This window comes from Bombus affinis, chromosome 3, assembly GCF_024516045.1.
Source record: "Bombus affinis isolate iyBomAffi1 chromosome 3, iyBomAffi1.2, whole genome shotgun sequence".
Taxonomy (NCBI): domain Eukaryota; kingdom Metazoa; phylum Arthropoda; class Insecta; order Hymenoptera; family Apidae; genus Bombus; species Bombus affinis.
In genome coordinates this window covers 6,640,665-6,657,523 of record NC_066346.1, presented here as the reverse complement: position 1 = coordinate 6,657,523, position 16,859 = coordinate 6,640,665, and the positions used below count along the sequence as shown (strand labels likewise).

At 34.5% G+C, this 16,859-nt stretch overlaps 2 protein-coding genes across 2 annotated transcripts; one reads left to right on the top strand and one right to left on the bottom strand.

Moving 5' to 3' along the window:
• Positions 1–121: 121 nt before the first annotated feature.
• On the bottom strand, positions 122–2,692 carry LOC126914239 (sensory neuron membrane protein 2-like). The gene is made up of 6 exons (XM_050717885.1): positions 2,493–2,692; positions 1,972–2,134; positions 1,443–1,691; positions 951–1,162; positions 514–685; positions 122–454 (listed from the first exon to the last, which is right to left on the bottom strand). The coding sequence occupies exons 1-6, from the start codon at positions 2,603–2,605 to the stop codon at positions 158–160; spliced, it is 1,206 nt and encodes a 401-aa protein (XP_050573842.1). The 5' UTR covers positions 2,606–2,692; the 3' UTR covers positions 122–157.
• Positions 2,693–4,403: 1,711 nt separating this feature from the next.
• LOC126914986 (endothelial zinc finger protein induced by tumor necrosis factor alpha-like) lies at positions 4,404–16,859 on the top strand. The gene is made up of 6 exons (XM_050719315.1): positions 4,404–4,811; positions 5,701–5,856; positions 11,787–12,028; positions 12,186–12,475; positions 12,563–12,854; positions 13,623–16,859. Exons 1-6 carry the CDS (start codon positions 4,671–4,673, stop codon positions 13,900–13,902), a joined length of 1,401 nt encoding a protein of 466 aa, XP_050575272.1. The 5' UTR covers positions 4,404–4,670; the 3' UTR covers positions 13,903–16,859.

The window sequence follows — 16,859 nt, the reverse complement described above, 5'->3', positions numbered from 1 at the left end:
TCTGATGTCAACTTTGAAATCGAAAAATCCATCACATTCGATATTCACAATAAATATAATATAATATAAGTATAATAATCATAATAAATTTATAATAAACGATATGTCTTGAGAATTGAACCGTATAATTTTAATCAATTGCATATCGTAAGTGAAATCATATGTTTAGTAAACAAGATAAAATGATAGGAACTGTCTTGAAGGATCTTACATTTTCGCACCACATAAGCGGAAAATATCCCTCGCTGACATTTGAAAGCAACTCTACTGACTGTTTTTCCAAATATAGATTTATTTGTGTCCTTTTCTGTCCAGAAAGAGGCGTTCCGGTATATGGTTCGATAATGATGTAAGTTTCATGCAGCCTTTCATCAGGGTTTAAACCACGTGCGTACTTTAACAGCTGTGGGTCACCGTGTAAAAAGTGTGGCTCTGATAAGACTACCGGCAGTTTCTGTAATAATATTAAATCTTAAATTAAAGGAAGATATTTCTATTTTGTTATAATGTTACCTGACACTCCGAGACATCGATTAAGCCTTGTGGTAAACATTTTGGTATTTTATTTTCTAATAAACAATAGCACTGCGACGTGTTTAAAAACCATGTCCTTTCTTTCATGACGAATCGTGAGCCAATTAAACCTCGTACCGAAACTTCATCTTTATAATCCGCTTCGATAGTTCTACACATATATCTTGATAACTGATACGGTATATTAACTTAAATAAAGTTATCTTTACTTAACAGTTGGCCAGTGTAATGAAGTAACAACAAATTTCAAGATAAAAGATTTAAATAATAATTATTTCTTTATTCTCAAGATTTCTTTCTTCCTGATATCAGATACAAAAAATACATGGTTTAAACGTTTTATAAGAAATAATATTTCATATTACATGAGAATGTACATAAAATTTTTAGTAATACTTTAAAAAATAACGTCGTACCTGCATAAATCTGGTATAAACGTCGAAACAAAAGGCAATGGTTTCATTAATGGTGCCCAAATGATCGAGTCAGTTCCTCTTACTGTATTACAATCTTCAGAGTTCCACATTGTTTGTATTCTTTTTCCCATATAAGATGTTATATCTCCTAATTTCGTTATATCATTAACACCTCTGTTAACAGAAAATGGCCCACGAAAAGTAGCGTTCATCTACCAATTAGGAAAATTATTATTATTTATATACGCATTTACTTAAATATTACTATGAATATTTTTCGAACCCCTTAGAAACATGAAACATTTTGTTAGCTGTTATGAAAATATCTGAATAATTCCTGCATTCCTTGACATTATTGTTTAAATTTGAACGCAGAAAATGTTGGAAACTTATTATTAAAATATGTTAAGAATCTTTAATAAAAAGTTTTATGACAAAGTACTAAAGATACAAAAATATGTTGCATGTTTTGTTTTTGCAAACAATTTTTACCCTCTGAAAGATACTGAGTAGATAAACATCTTGCTTGTCGGTTTCTCTCAACACAAGTGGTGGGTTACTGCCCAATGTTTTGCATATCAGATCCAATTCAGGGAATTTTCTTAAATTGCACGAAATTTTAATTCCATTGAAAAGCAGATCTTTAGGATTAGCCTTTAGAAAAATGGTACTACGGTTTGGAAATAGTTTCGGTATGTTATTACCATATTTTTCCATAAATTCAGGAGGTAAGCCAGAGAGCTATACAAATATAATTAATTAAAATTATACATACCGTTTACAGTTAAGGGTAATTAAATAAATAAGTATGCGGAAGGATAAAGAGTTCAAATAAATCGTATAGACAATATTTTACATATTAGATTACTATAGATATTCTGTGTTAATATAATAATATTAAACTATTGAATAATTGCGTAATCGATCATTGTCGAACTAAGAAGTTATTTTTTAAATCAAAAGAGAAGATGTCTAAAAAACGAGTTATAGAGCTTTCATCTTCATATGCAATTATACTTGCCATCGATATGGTACCAATGTATGCAGGATTTAATATAATAATTTTATCATGTTTAGATAATTTCACACTCAAGTCTTTGTTAAAACTGTACGTAGATTTTGTTGTATATGTAATTTCATCCATCGTATCGTCCACGTCTATAATTTGTTTCTCGAGTATCTCACTAAATGTATTATAATATACATGTTAAAAAACGAATTAACAAAGATTGATAAATATTTAAAAACTTATTAGATCCAAATATTTACGGTATATACGTATTCAAATAATTAACTAAAATTAAACGATAAACATATTTTTTAAAATATTACTTGTCTACCATAAAATATTCCAAGGTATAATATCTTTACGATACTATAATATTTCTTAATTAATGCACTAACTAGCAAACATAAATTAGAAATATAAGACATGATAAAATAGCGTATTCGAAACAATATGTTAACAATAATACAATTGCATTTCTAGAAAAATATAAATTTCGTACAACGTAAGTACTTTCGTTCAATTTAATCTCTTACTCGTAAGTAAATGGACCAACTTCATTGAAATATGGATTACTTCCACTCATCACTTCATCGGGATTGGTAACATTGAAGAAATGACACGTAAAAGTCAAATGTATAGGTGACATCCATACTTTGTATAGTTCTGAATCTTCACGCAGTGATATTGTCTGTAAATTGTTATTTTACATGAGTAAATTCTGTCTAACTTAGACGCATTATACAAATTTTTAATTTGAGCGAATTATATCATATCTTGAAAGGGTAATATTTGAACTTTTATTATACTGAATCCAAATGTGTCATCATTTTAAAAGGATGATTGAAAGGTAATTTTATTATAATTTGCAACTTTTCCAACGATGCTCATACTATTCAATTTTCACTAAAACGAAGAGCCATTTTTTGTAAAATACGAAAATTTATTTTACATAATAAATTCAGTCTCCAAAAAAAGAAAAATAACATTATCTCGAAAGAAGCATTATACAAAAATTTAAATATCTATATTTAGATTAAGATACAGATATAATGTATGGTTTCATAACAATGAAGAAGTTAATATTCTAATATCATGAATATAAATATTTAAATTAATATAACAGTATCTTACCTCGGTTATTTTACTAATAAATTTGTTCAAGAATACCTCGGTTTGAGACAGGTATAAACCAAAAATAACCCATATAATTGCACAGCCATAATAACACCACATTTTATAAAAATTACTGCGAACTTTTTCTTTAAAATTATCAGTTTGTCTAATATTAGGAGACATAATGCCCGTATTTTATTTCTGTATATGTATATTTTAATATTTATTTCAGTGTTCTCAATCTCGTGCACAAACCAAATCTTCTTGCAGAAATTAGTAGGAAAACTCACATATATTCGGTTTTTATACTGAACTTTGCAATGCATGCAGCTTTCGTTATTAATAAATAATACATTCGTGCAATTATGGAATATGAATTCATGTTACGAACATAAACGATTACATAAATTATTTATATATCATCTACTAAAATCTCAAATCAATATTCTTATTTTAGATTATTTTATACTTATGATCGATATGTTATTTGTACTCATATTTTAGTAATATTACTTTTACGATTATGTACAAATGCTTTTTAAATAGGCATTGTTTAATATATCTTTATATAAAAAAAGTAATTGTGTAAATAAAAGTATATCAGTAAAAAATAATTGATTACATGAATTAATCATACTAATATTATGAATCATTTGACAACTTGGAATTTATACATAGAGACAAGATAAATTCTATCGTGTGCGTAATTATATATATACACAGAAAATATCAAATTACATACAGAACGGTTAATTAGCAGTTTTCAATTCATAGTTAAAAATATTCGGATGAAAATATCTTTTCTGCGATTAGAAACTTTATTTTTTCACATAGCAATTACATTACTATTTTACCTATTTTAGTAGAATTATTTGTAAAAGCTACTGAATGATATTTCGCTACAATGAAGTACTGTTTTATTCATTTTTACTATATTATGTGTATATGTGTATCAGTTTTAGTCCAAGCAATTACTTCTCATTCAATGAATTAAAGATTTTCTAACAGTAACTTACTACAATATCATTGAACTATGGTAGTAGATTTAATTTTGTATTAAATACCAAATAAAGTTTATAATATTAAGTTGTAAATGTTTTTTCTGCATTTCAGAGTACAATCTATGGAATCACTCCATAATTTTCAGTCATTATATATAATTTGTAATAAAAATATAAAATAAATAATCGAAGTTTTTTAATTTTAGTCATTTAGTCAAATAATTTATTTAAAAACTTTTGCTGCTCTCGTTGCTGTTTCTACCTGTTTTACCATCATACGCAACCCTTCGTTGTTAGCTCCTCCACCCACCAGATGGTCAAGCTTCGCGCAATGTGGGGCCAGGCATTCTGCACGCTGAACAACAGTGAAACGGCAAGAAAGAAATGGTGGCGTTACTTTAATATTGTTAGAAACTTCTAGTTTTTTAATATTTAAAAATTTAGCCAACTTTTATTTCTCGATACGTTCACGGATAATAATTCTGTACCACTTTCTCGCTAACCTTCGTTGTCTCGAAAAAGTGCGTGGAAATACACCTCACAGACACTATAACCTAACAATTGTTCAGCGTTTGTGTTTAATCGTGAATCGTAAGAATGGCAATGAACGAAGATTTCAGTTTCACTGAATTGTGTAGATTATGTTCGTTGAAGAGCAATCACCAGCTTCAAATTTTCGACAAAGAAGGCGAACAGAGACAATTACTTTTTAAAATACGCTCCTGCATTCCTGCTGTAGTAAGTCATATTTCTCATTGTATTTGTAAAATTAGTTAACATTTACTGTCTTTATTGTTAAATTTAACTAATACTTGTCTCTTTGGTAAACATTATGTTACAACGTTGTGTTAGAACGAGTGTGTATAGGATGTTGGAAATAGGGAACTGTAGAAACCTGCTACAATACGTTTTATCATTGCTCTAATTAGAAGTGTATGTCGTAAAAATATTGAATGAAATAGGAAGCAAAATAATACAAATTTTCATTGATTATTTTGGAAAGAAGAGTCGCAAACTAATTTTTAAATGGTCTGTCATAATAATTCTGTTTTTTTAGTTTACAAGTACAGAAATTTTCAACAATTACAACTTAGGCTACGTATTTAATGATTTTATATGTTGACATTTATAATTATTACAGGATATTTTTTTACATATAGTAATCTATATAAGTCACTTTTTAGGTTATTGTGATATTTCTTAATTGTAATACTAATAAAGGCAATTAAGAAGTAAAAGTTGATTATTTACAAAAAAGGGAGATATATAGTAACTCGGAAAACCTTTCAATAATTTAAAATTATTATTTATTTAAAAAATGTTAATTATGACTAGTCAAACATGTTAGGTTATATATGTTTAAATTAGGTACTCATACACTTTATAATGTTTTGTTAAAGAAATGTAAATATACTGTTGGAATTTTATTTTCTGAATTTCATTTCAATTAACTATGTTATATATATATATTTATTTATATTTATATTTATATTTCTTTAACAAAATATTATAAAGCGTATGGATATCCTATTCAAACATATGTAACCTAACATGTTTATATATATATATATATATTGGAGATTATATTTTCTACAAACAAAATATTCAACCAATAATATTATCACAGATAACGAAAGAGGACGCTTTGCCCAAAAATATTTGTCAGAGATGCGTATACAAATTGGATATGTTTTACGAGTTTCGGGTGAGCTGCATGACGACCGATACTGTGTTAAAAAATTACGCGGACAGTTTGAAGCACCTCGCTGCATCGGTAAACCAGGTTAGTCTAAATGTTTAAATTAATCTGTAATTCATTTAATTAGCAATTAATAATTTAAGTAATTCGTGAATGAATAGCTACAAATAAAATTTCTCTCATTATGAAATGTGAGAAAAGCATGAACGAACTTTAATTCTAATTTTGTTGAAATAATTTTAATTCTACATAAATCAGATTATTTAATATATGCATAAACGAGTTAAGCTAAATATGGATGTTAATTCTTTACATATGAATTTTTTATTTTGATTTATAATGTTAGAAGCTAAGTAAATATAAATTTAAAATATAATATTTATTATAGAAATATTATTGCAAACAAATTTAGAAATATGCAGCATAATTATTTAAATTTTTATATAATAATTTAGATATTTTATAAAATGAATAACAAATATAAGGTTTTTATATTACATAGAAAATGAATAGATAATAATCTATGTATGCTTTTATTTGTTTTACTGACAAAGGTTCAACAGAAATCTAAATTTATTTTATACATAAATTTATGGATGCATATAATGGTGCATGACTCAAAATAATAAACAAAAATGTTCTCAAAAATTAATTTCTCCAAAAACAAACATTCACGGATTTCTTGAAAGTTATAAATTAAAACACATGTTACTGTTTCTTCAATATCTTTAATACCGAAACAATAATTATACATCCCATTATTATTTTCACATCGACCAACATCACAACGATCAATGCTTATTATTATCTACGACATTGAAATATATAGTTAAAAATAATAGATTAAATTATATGTATAATATGACCCTTTTTTAATCTATAAAGAGAAAAATGTATATTTTGCTCGCATGAATGGAACGTCTGTATATTCACTTAAACACAATAAGTCTGGTTAAAAGTATATTTATAATGTTACCACTAAATATAGCAACAAACGAGCAACTCGTAGGAATACTTGTTTATGGGACACCAGTTTATTTGCTCTTAATTGATTTCATGAGACACATCAGGCGCGTTTAATATCCTCGCGAGAGCACGTGGTTTACGACTGGGAGCAAGTGCCTTACAAATGGAGGAGACAGCGCGCTTAATAAAGGTAGATTAAAGGTCTGACATAAAGCTCACGGTATCTCGTGGAGGCAACGAGTAAGAGAAAAGAGGGAGAGAGAGCAAGAATATTTTCCAGGGCAACATTGGAAAATTTATCGTTGTACGAGCCGGACACGAATAGCCAGAAGGAATCAGGCTATCCCCGTACGATGGGGGTCGTACGTATTCTAGGAAGTACCAGAGACTCTTTACAAGCTCGTAAACTCGGGTGGCAATTTCCGACATGACGCGTTAAAGTGACTTTATGCGTCGAATGGGTGGCCGACACGAGTTCCACATTTCGAGCGGCGTAAAAAGCCCTTTACGCGACACGCGCTCGCGTTCTACCACCTCTGCCCAGTGTTGTCTCTCCGTTCCACCTTCTTTCGTGCCGATTTCGCCTCTGTACTATGCTCGATAAGCGTACGAACGCGCGCGCGAGAAGAGACCGCAGCAGATGAAGAGGGTGAGAGAGGGCCATGCGAAACCGTGCAACCAACTAAAAGGAAGGAGAGGGAACGAGGGGCGTCGCTGATCGGTAGCTCGAGGTCCTTGATTCTCTCTCTATTCCTCCTTCGCACCCCTTGCTTAGCCAACGAAGCATGATCCCAATAATTCCACCCTCACACACGCGACTCCTCGTGCAGAGAACGCAGCTGGAGGGGATAATATACAGATAAGCAGACACGGATGAACAGATAGGGCAAAAGAGAGACAGATCACGAGACCAGTCGGGATAGAGGGTTTGTAAAAGGCACGCATGTATGTGCCTGTATGTGTATACGTGTGTGCAACCGTCGCGGCGCTATTGATCGACTCTCCATGGCTAGGCTGCGTCGCGCACAGAAAGCGAAAGTCAGTTCTCCTTTTCTTCGACGTCTCGCCTAGTTCCTTCTTTCTCACTCTTTTCCGTTCACGGGTACAACATCTCCGTTCCCTTCTCTCCTTTACCTTCGTCTTCTTTTCTACCCTTCCCCTGTCCTTCTTTCACCAGCTCCCCTCTGTCTCTATTCCACTACGCGTCTCGTCGCTCCCCAATCCAAGATTGTTCGATCCCCTTCCCTTGCTAGTTGGCCCGTTGGATCTCCTTGTCCCGGGCACAGGTGCAACGAGGAGCAGACCTGTACACCTCTGAAAACCTGTTTCGAGGTCTGGAATACCCCGTCGTAAACGGCCGACGAAGTCTCGTTACCCGGTTGATCGTTGATGCGGTCAACCGAGGAGAGCTAGGGAGCAAAGAAAGCAGAGGAAGCGAACGGTACTTGTATACTGCTAGGTGGCTGCTCGCGTTTATGTATCGTGTTTAGTTTCGCCTAATCGCGCATATATAGCATCCAATGATACGTCACTCCTTCTGGTCTTTCTCTGTCTCCTTATCTGCCTGTTTCTATTTGACTCTGTCCTCTCCTACTCTCTTTCAGTCGCTCGCTTAGTCAATGTCAGTGTCAAGGTCAGCGGGCCGACGCACTGCAGAGCGCCGCCGCCGACGCCGCCGTCGACTGGTGCTACGCTACTCTCTTCCGTCATTGTGTGTATCCGGCAAGCGAGTGACTCGGTAGTCTGTGTATACGACACAAGGTATACACGAAGGTCTCTTCGCGCGCATACTTGCCTCTCTAGGGCGTCCCTGCCTTTCTCTTTCTCTTTCCCTTCTTTCTTTCTCTCGTTCTCGCTTTCCGAATCTCCCCTTCTTTTTCGCTCTGTTTCTTTCTTTCTCTTTGTCTCTCTCTCTCGCGCGTGTTCTCGTCGTCGCGCCAGCCACGATGCATTCCGCGGGGATCTCCACTCGATATCGTTGCACCGCGCCGTCTCGTCCGCATATCGCTTCTCCCGTGCCTATTCTTCTTTCCCTTCTACCGGTTCAGTATCGCTCGGTGCTTGTTCCCGCACCTAGTCGCGCCAATTTCGCTTGCTCACCGGGACGCGCTTAGTCTCACCGATCGAATAGAACCGTTTATACCAAGTTCGCGCATACTTGGCTCCATAACCCGAGTGTCGCCGTTCCGTTTCCCTCCGTCTCTTCCTCCTTGTTTTGTCTTCGTCCGATCGGTGCACCCTGTGTGGTCTTGCTCTCCACAGCACATCGCCACGGTGCATTCCGTGGAGACCTCCACTCGATATCGTTACGCCGCGCTGCATCCGTGTGTCACCGGCTATCTCATCTCTCCCTTTCTCTCCCTCTCTCCCCCTCTCGCACACACACACACACATACACATTCTGTCCCTCTTTCTCTCCGGTTTTTTCTTTAGTCGCTTCGTTTCCCTCGTTCCCTCTGAATATAGCTCGTTCTTTCTCCAGTCGACTGGTCGTTGCTCTCTTTCCTTCTTCTTACCCTCTCTGTTCTCCTTCCCTCCCTCTCTCTCGCTAGAGGGTTATCCCCTCTGCTTCGACCAGACGTTTTTTCGTCTCTTTGTCCTTGCATCCTCCCGCGCCGGGAATCGGCGGCTAGCTCCGCGGGACACACTCTGGTTGCCCCGTAAAACGCGAGATTCTTTCGTGGCGTCGCGAAAAGAAGGAACGCGCGTGGTCATAGAGTTTCCGTTGTTCTTTTCATCGTCATTGTCGCGTTAAAAATTCTTCGTTATCGGAGTCTAAGGCTAACGTGTTCTGGTCTCTACCAGCCACCTCCGGTCTGGACGACGAGCCTCGTGGTCGCTCAATTTTTTTCACCCAGTTCAGAAACTCCCAGCAGAACGGGCGGCATGACGACGCGTGATGGACACTGATGTGATGTGCCGTTGAGTTGCTCGCCTTGTGACGGTGTCAGTGATATCTTTCCTCGAGGACATCCGACCCAGTGAGTCGATTGGGACCGTGCGGTTTTCCTCGGCCTCTGCAGGGGAACAAAGTGTGTGTAGGTACGTGAGCCGGGAGATCGGCCCGATAGCGTTTGCTCGTCTTTTGTGGGAACCTTCGTGTCTGCCTTTCTGTAAGCTAACTTCTTTCTCCGTCTCTCTTTTTCTTTCTTTCTTTCCCTTCTTTCGTCTTCCCGGTCGTTCTTCCCTCACTCTCGTTTCCTGTCTCTCTCGTTTCGGTCATCGTTCTTTCCCGGAGGACCTTGACGGAGCAGGCTACGTGAACAGATCTTTTCGGTTCCTTCGAAAGTCCCTGTCTTTTATGTATTCGATGTCGTCTCTGGGGGATACAGGCTTCTGTGATGCTTCTCGGCGATACGACCATTCTGTCCGGCTTGTTCCGATACCTTCGTGTCGCGAACCAACGTCACGTGGACGAAATTTTGATTTCTCGACAGCTTCTTTTATAGTATATTAGAATTTTCCCCGGTTTTTATCCAATTTCTTAATCATCAGCAATTTACACTAAATATTCAATGTTCTTGTATTCCTACGAGTGGCTTTCAGAAGTTATTGCACGATTTTCACTTTTTAATCAGCTTGTTGAATATCTACAACTTTTCCTTAGAATTCCTTTTACAAAACGTTTCAATTTTTGGAGAATTTACTACGTAAATTCTCGTCGAGATCGATCTCAATAATTACTTCGAATAATTATCGATTTTTGAATATTATTATGTAACTTGAATTTTCTTATCAGTTCGAATATTTTTGAACTTTGTCTCTAAAACTCTCCTTAAAAAATTTTTACTTTTGAAAAACTTAATGCTTCGTTATTAGGAGAATTTCATCAATTATCACAAACAATTAGTGTTTTTTTAGAGGAAATTGCATGACCAATTTTTCCATCATTTTTTTACTTGAAAAATATTCCTCCGAAGTTTTTATTTCTGGAAAGCGTTAATTACGTTTCACATCAGTTCACAAGGAATCGAATACGTTCCATTTAGCTGAAGAATTATTTGAAACTCAGTTTCTGGTAAATATCGATTATCGTTAATAGATATTTGGCACCGAGTGCGGCTTCGTGCATGCTCCGCTCAGCTCAGTTCCCGTGATTAATCGTTTTCCCATATCGGTTTCGAAGCTGTTACGCTTTTGTGCTCGAATTGATAGAAATGTCGCAAAATGCTGTTCATTCTTACAGATTTCCTTCAATTTTACAATCAAATAAACGCATTGTGTCGATAATTGTATTTTGCAAATATATTTTGCTAATACAATGACCATTATCCCAAACATTGTGCCAAGTACCAATTATTGAAAATCATAATACGTTTGTCCATTTTCCCCGCTTACTTAGTATCTCCAGCGTTTATAATGAATTTAACCACAATCTCGTTTTTTATGATTTTACATAATCTTATATTTTATGATTGTTTTAATACGAATCAAGTTTATTAACCTAATTAATCTGGTATTTTTATACAACCAAGATATCTCTGGAAGCGTGATCCGCATGTTGCTCAACTAAATTGATAATTCGTGATAGCAACATTTCTGAGAAAGTCCAGTTTGAAATTTGAAATAAATCGATCTCCTTGCATCAGTTCTTTTTAATCGCTTTAAATTTTTAACAAGAAGCTTTATACATCTTATCTTGTAGCTGGTATGATAGTTAATGGTCCTTTTATCACGTAGCCACCATGACGGGATCTACAAGTCGCTATAGAAATATTTAAAAAATAAAAATTTTATAAATTTAAGAAGTTACTATTGTTGGTTATACTGTTAATCGTTGAAAAAATAGTTCAATTATATACATATGCTTATTTAGAACTACTAATATGCAGAATACCTGATAGTAGGCATTTTTCAAATTATCACAAAAGTAAAAATTGCTAAGGTCAGTTAATCTCTTATCATCTACAAATTAACATCTAATTTGCTCGGTTTCAATGACTAATCAAAGAAAAAATTTGTTTAAAACTTAAGAAGGCGCCTATCCTTTTCAAAAACGTCTTATGCTGGTACAAAATATAATGCAACAATAAAACAACAATTAATAGGGTACTGATAAGGACAAGATGTCTAATGGTAGCCAGCAACAACAGCGATCGGCTTATGTGGAAGCGCATGCTGTGGCTCATGCTGCAGTACAGCAACACATGGCACAACAAGCTGCCCAAGCGAGGCTTGCTGGCCCTGGTCCACCTGCGACACCTCAGACACCTAATCCAACCTTTACCTTGCCTGACGATGGTTTAGGTTATGACGACGGTGTACGTGTACTCCGCTCTATCGGAACATGGTAAGTTTTCTTTTTATACTAGTGTCAAATCTTACAAGAAGTGAGATTGTTATGCGATTCGTTGAAATAATTTTTTTTTTTTTTATAATAAGAGGCACAGTAACTATTATCTGTCAGAATAGAAATGTTCAAATATTGATTGCAAAATTCGAAATAGGTCTCCAGATTACTCAGCAGCAATGCGCCCTGGTGGTGTAATGCCTCCATTTCCTGGTGCAATGGATCAGCAGTTTGGGAGTAGAGCTCCTACAGTAAATCAGCCATTAAGAACTACGAACAATGTAACGTCTCGTCCGGGATTTGCGTCAAAGGCCACAAATACAGGTGAACCGGCGACAAAGGCGTTCGCCTGCACCGTTTGCGGCAAAGGTCTTGCTCGTAAGGACAAACTCGTTATTCACATGCGTATTCATACAGGGGAAAAGCCGTATTCCTGCGAAGTTTGCGGTAAGTGTGTCTAAACTGTTGCTTTGCATTGTACGATAATTTATGTACTTGTTTGAGTTTAACTGATGTTACGGCTTTTACTTCTAGGTAAAGCATTTGCCCGCAGAGATAAACTAGTTATTCACATGAACAAGTTGAGACACAGACCGGGAGTGGCGCCACTTTCTACACCTACAGCTCCGAATTCGGATCAACAGCAACAACAACAACAGCAACAGCAACAAGCTCAGCAACAACAGCAACAGGCACAACAACCGCAGCAGCAGCAACAATCTCGGCAGGATACTATACACAAGTTGAAAGAAGAACCAGTTAGTTGGGCGTGTGAATTATGCGGTCGAGCATTAGCCACAAGAGACGAGTGGATGCAGCATGCTCGGTAATTTCTGTTCATATTTACATCTGTAGTAGTAAATATAAATATTTAAAATTTTATTCTAAAACAATATTTTCACTTGGAAAGAAGATAAGAGAAATAATATTTATTCATAGAAGATACTTTTATTAAATATAATATTCATTAGCGTATAAGAAATTTCGAAAAATTTTTGTACGCAATTATTATAATAGCTTTAATATAGAAATTCATGGAATATATAAGTAATATAATTATATTATTTGGCAATATTTAATTCTAGATATGTTGGGAAAATATTACAAATAATTGAGAAGAAAATAGAAAGGACATATTTCTAACTGTTAGTAATGAACGTATTTATTTCAAAATACATACATCATCATTAAAATTTTCAGTGATTTATAAGTTACTAAGAAAACACTATTTGCAAATTATGATTAAGTTTTGAAGTATTAATATTAGCTTATAATATAATTTATAAATGTACACTTAATTTTGTAGGTATATTATGATATGACAAAAATATTTATCTAACTATTCATTCATTTGATTATAAATTAACAGTAAAAGTAGATACGTTTGTCTCTATTATATAGCTGCAGAAATACGCACATATGAATATACGTATGATGATATACGCATATGAAAACGGTACATAATAATAATAATTGTGAATATAATAAAATCTCTATTATTTGACATTGACTTTAGTCTAGATTGACTCTTTATGACATTGATATTAATTATTTGATAATTTATTGTTGTGTAATTGAACATTTTCTGTTATAGTTCTCACTTGGAGGCATCGGCTCCGCCACAACATGCAGCACCATATTTCCCGGGATCTACAGCTCCTCCGCAGGCGTACGCATCTGAGAGGCATTTCTGTCTTATGTGCCGTACAGATTTTACAGATAAGGCTGAATTTATGTTCCACGTACGTTCCCATTTCGAACCTCACGCGCAGCAAACGCCATCTCAGCATTCGAGTGGTAAACAAGGAAGCGATCCTGCAACGGCTGAATTGATCGCGCGTGGACTGGTTGATCCTTCGGGATTATGCAGCTAGAATTATCCTTCCTGTCATTATGCGCCATCGATTCGTGTCTTACCATAGTACAAGTTCTCTACTCCATTTTGACCAGAACTTCTGCATAGAATGTCATGCGTATTGTGATTGTAATGAATATGTACTAATTTATAACGAGAGATACACAGTAGTATATTTTCCTATAAATATTAACGGATACACACAGTTTATCGTTTATTTCACGCTGCAAAGAAAACTAAATACAGCTTTTAAAAATTGTTGAACGAATTCTTTGAATATGGCATAATTCGTTCGTCCGATAGTTGATCACAAGTCAATAAACATAAAGCGTACTACTTTCAGAAAATAACAGAGAACAATATTTTTTGCATTGCACATATCACCGAAATTAAAGATCTCGAATTAACATAGGAGTACTACTGTGTATCCCGAATGTTATATATAATAAATTGGGACATACGTTATATTCGTCAGGTATTTAGGTATTGACGCGATACTGATTTATATGGTAAGAGATTATACTATTGCGCCAATATTTAAGTATGATTACTTAATAGTATACGTTCCTACATAGCTAGCTTCCCGCTATCTTTAGCCATTAGCAGTATCTGCCATGTAATGTACAGGTTTGTTCTCAATGCTATTATAGTTCTTTTACACATTTTACGATCAACGACCTGATTCATATGTTTCATAATCTGAAGATTTTATTGTTTCGAAGTAATTATTTTTTAAAAATTATACATTGCGCTTTAAAACGTGGTGTATGTGATGTTGCATATAATTGCCTTTGCGGGAATATTATTTAACTAAGAAATTCTTTTTAAATAGGACTTTTTTGTCTAGTTTAAAAATCATTTATTTGGCTATCTGTTAAGATTATATTCTAATTATATGATTATTTTTGTTCTTTTTTAAATGAAATTCATTGATCTTCCAAAGGCGATGTATTATTAGCCACATTATCGATTTATAATACCAAACGTGTAGTTTTTATTGTTGTGTAGCGTAAGTGTTGATACACAAAAATATTACCGGATATGACAAAACATCCCCAGATGTTTATATTCTATAATGTAGATCTATATTCTAGATCAAGCAGATTTTTTTACTGTTTCCTTAAAAACTTGTTTATTGTTATGATTATCCTTGGTACCTGAAGTATGAATATGTACTTAACCAGGGAAGGGTTTACATTACATATACGACAGACTTTCGCTTTATTACAGTTAATGAGAACATAAGAGGACAAAAGTGTACTTATAAGTACGTGTACTTGTAAGCTGGAGTATCTAATGCCTTTTAATCTTTCAACATTCTTTTATTGCATTTTATCGATTTCCAATTCAATTTTAATCAATGAAAACCTCGTACGCTTTTTTTCTCATTATTCAATGTAAAAATTTGCAGCAATATCGTTTCACAATATTAGTTCGTCGAGTGCCCGCGAGAGACATGCATTGTGAACAAACTGTCTCTTCCAACTTCATAGGATTCGCTTCTACAGCGCTTTCTTCCTCTCGTCTTTAGAATAGAACATTATATAGTCAGCGCGAGAACATAATGTTGCTAAAACTGCCGTGCCTCCTGCCTCACGTACGACTCATTTCCGGCATATTTTCGATCCAAATTACTTCCAGGATAACGGTGCCTAAAATGGTATACTTCAAAAAGAAAGAAAAAGAAAAAAAGCTATACCTACCGTTAGGTATATATTTTGTATAATTCTAACTAGTGCAATATAGTGTTAATTGTATCGACAATAGTTGCGATTGTTACGAAGAAAAGGAAGGACAAAGACAAAAGATGAAGACAAAATGTAAATGAAAAGACAGAAAAGGAGGACTTTTGCGAGTAATTTTGATAGAAAACGTTCGCTGACACTCGCGCGATAAATATGCATAAACAATAACCGTTTATAGCGGCTTAATTAGTAACAATGTAAAAGAAATGGAGAAAAATAAGACAAAAAATGCCGGCCTTTCTTCTAATGCAGTTAACGAGAAACACCTTTTACATAGTTTGTATGAATTTAGAATAGTTGGAACGATGAGCAAGAAAGTTACTCGCTCTATGGTTTACTCTTAACTGACACGGAAGCGCTGATTTTCATTGTCGTTGAAAATTTGATACAAAGCCGAACGATTCGTGTAAGCGGATTTCCACTTTTCCCACGTCCGTCTATTGTGTCTGATGCCACAATGAATCAGTGATAGAAAATCAAAGAATTAAAAGGAGGTGATTAAAGGGATTAAAATGAGCGATTAAACGGAGTGTAACAATAACCGACACGAAGGTGCAAATATGAAAACTAATTTACGGTCTTGATTTTTACGAACGAAGAGTACCAGAAAGCAGCATGACGTAGTTTGAAAAATTATGCCTGCCACTTGCACGCCGTCGATGAAAATGTAAATTTGTAGAGATTGCAATAATATGTCTATCGAGGATCTAACGCGATTCAGCGTTTCTTCTAAAGTTTTTCTTTTTCTTGTTTCGAGGAGAATTGCATGCGGAAATGAAACGTTTATGCGATGTAAAGCGTAATGATTTATAATCGTGATACTTTGTACGATCGAGAGTGGAATATTATATTTAATAGACGTATAGTGCCTTTTCTCTGGGATTTATCCGATTTCGTTTTGATCATTTGAAATTGAAACGTGTTAAGGAGGCACATTGGCATATGAATTTTTATATAAGTATAAGTTTAATATAGATAAGATGAGAGTTGTTCTTCTCGTTCTTTTATATTTTTTTTTTTATTTCCTCTTTTATTACTATTATTTTCTATCTCTTCCTGTTGTGAGGAGTGAATGATTGATGCCACTGCCTCTAGCAGCTGTTTTTAGATTACTTTTATACTGTTGATGTCACGCGCAGCTAATCAGAGTCAGTATATTACTGCCATAATCATGAAACGAAATGTATAACCAATATACCTTTATAAATAAAAGACAACTGAAAAAGTAAAA

Bases quoted from the DNA above. Each gene is read 5' to 3' on its own strand.
- LOC126914239 (XM_050717885.1), bottom strand. From the start codon at position 2,605: ATGTCACCTATACATTTGACTTTTACGTGTCATTTCTTCAATGTTACC. The intron at 686-950 runs GTACGACGTTAT...ATATATGTGTAG, and splicing joins TTTATACCAGATTTATGCAG to AACTATCGAAGCGGATTATA. The intron at 455-513 runs GTAACATTATAA...ATATTATTACAG, and splicing joins TCGATGTCTCGGAGTGTCAG to AAACTGCCGGTAGTCTTATC.
- LOC126914986 (XM_050719315.1), top strand. From the start codon at position 4,671: ATGGCAATGAACGAAGATTTCAGTTTCACTGAATTGTGTAGATTATGT. The intron at 5,857-11,786 runs GTTAGTCTAAAT...AACAATTAATAG, and splicing joins TCGCTGCATCGGTAAACCAG to GGTACTGATAAGGACAAGAT. The intron at 12,476-12,562 runs GTAAGTGTGTCT...TTTTACTTCTAG, and splicing joins GTATTCCTGCGAAGTTTGCG to GTAAAGCATTTGCCCGCAGA.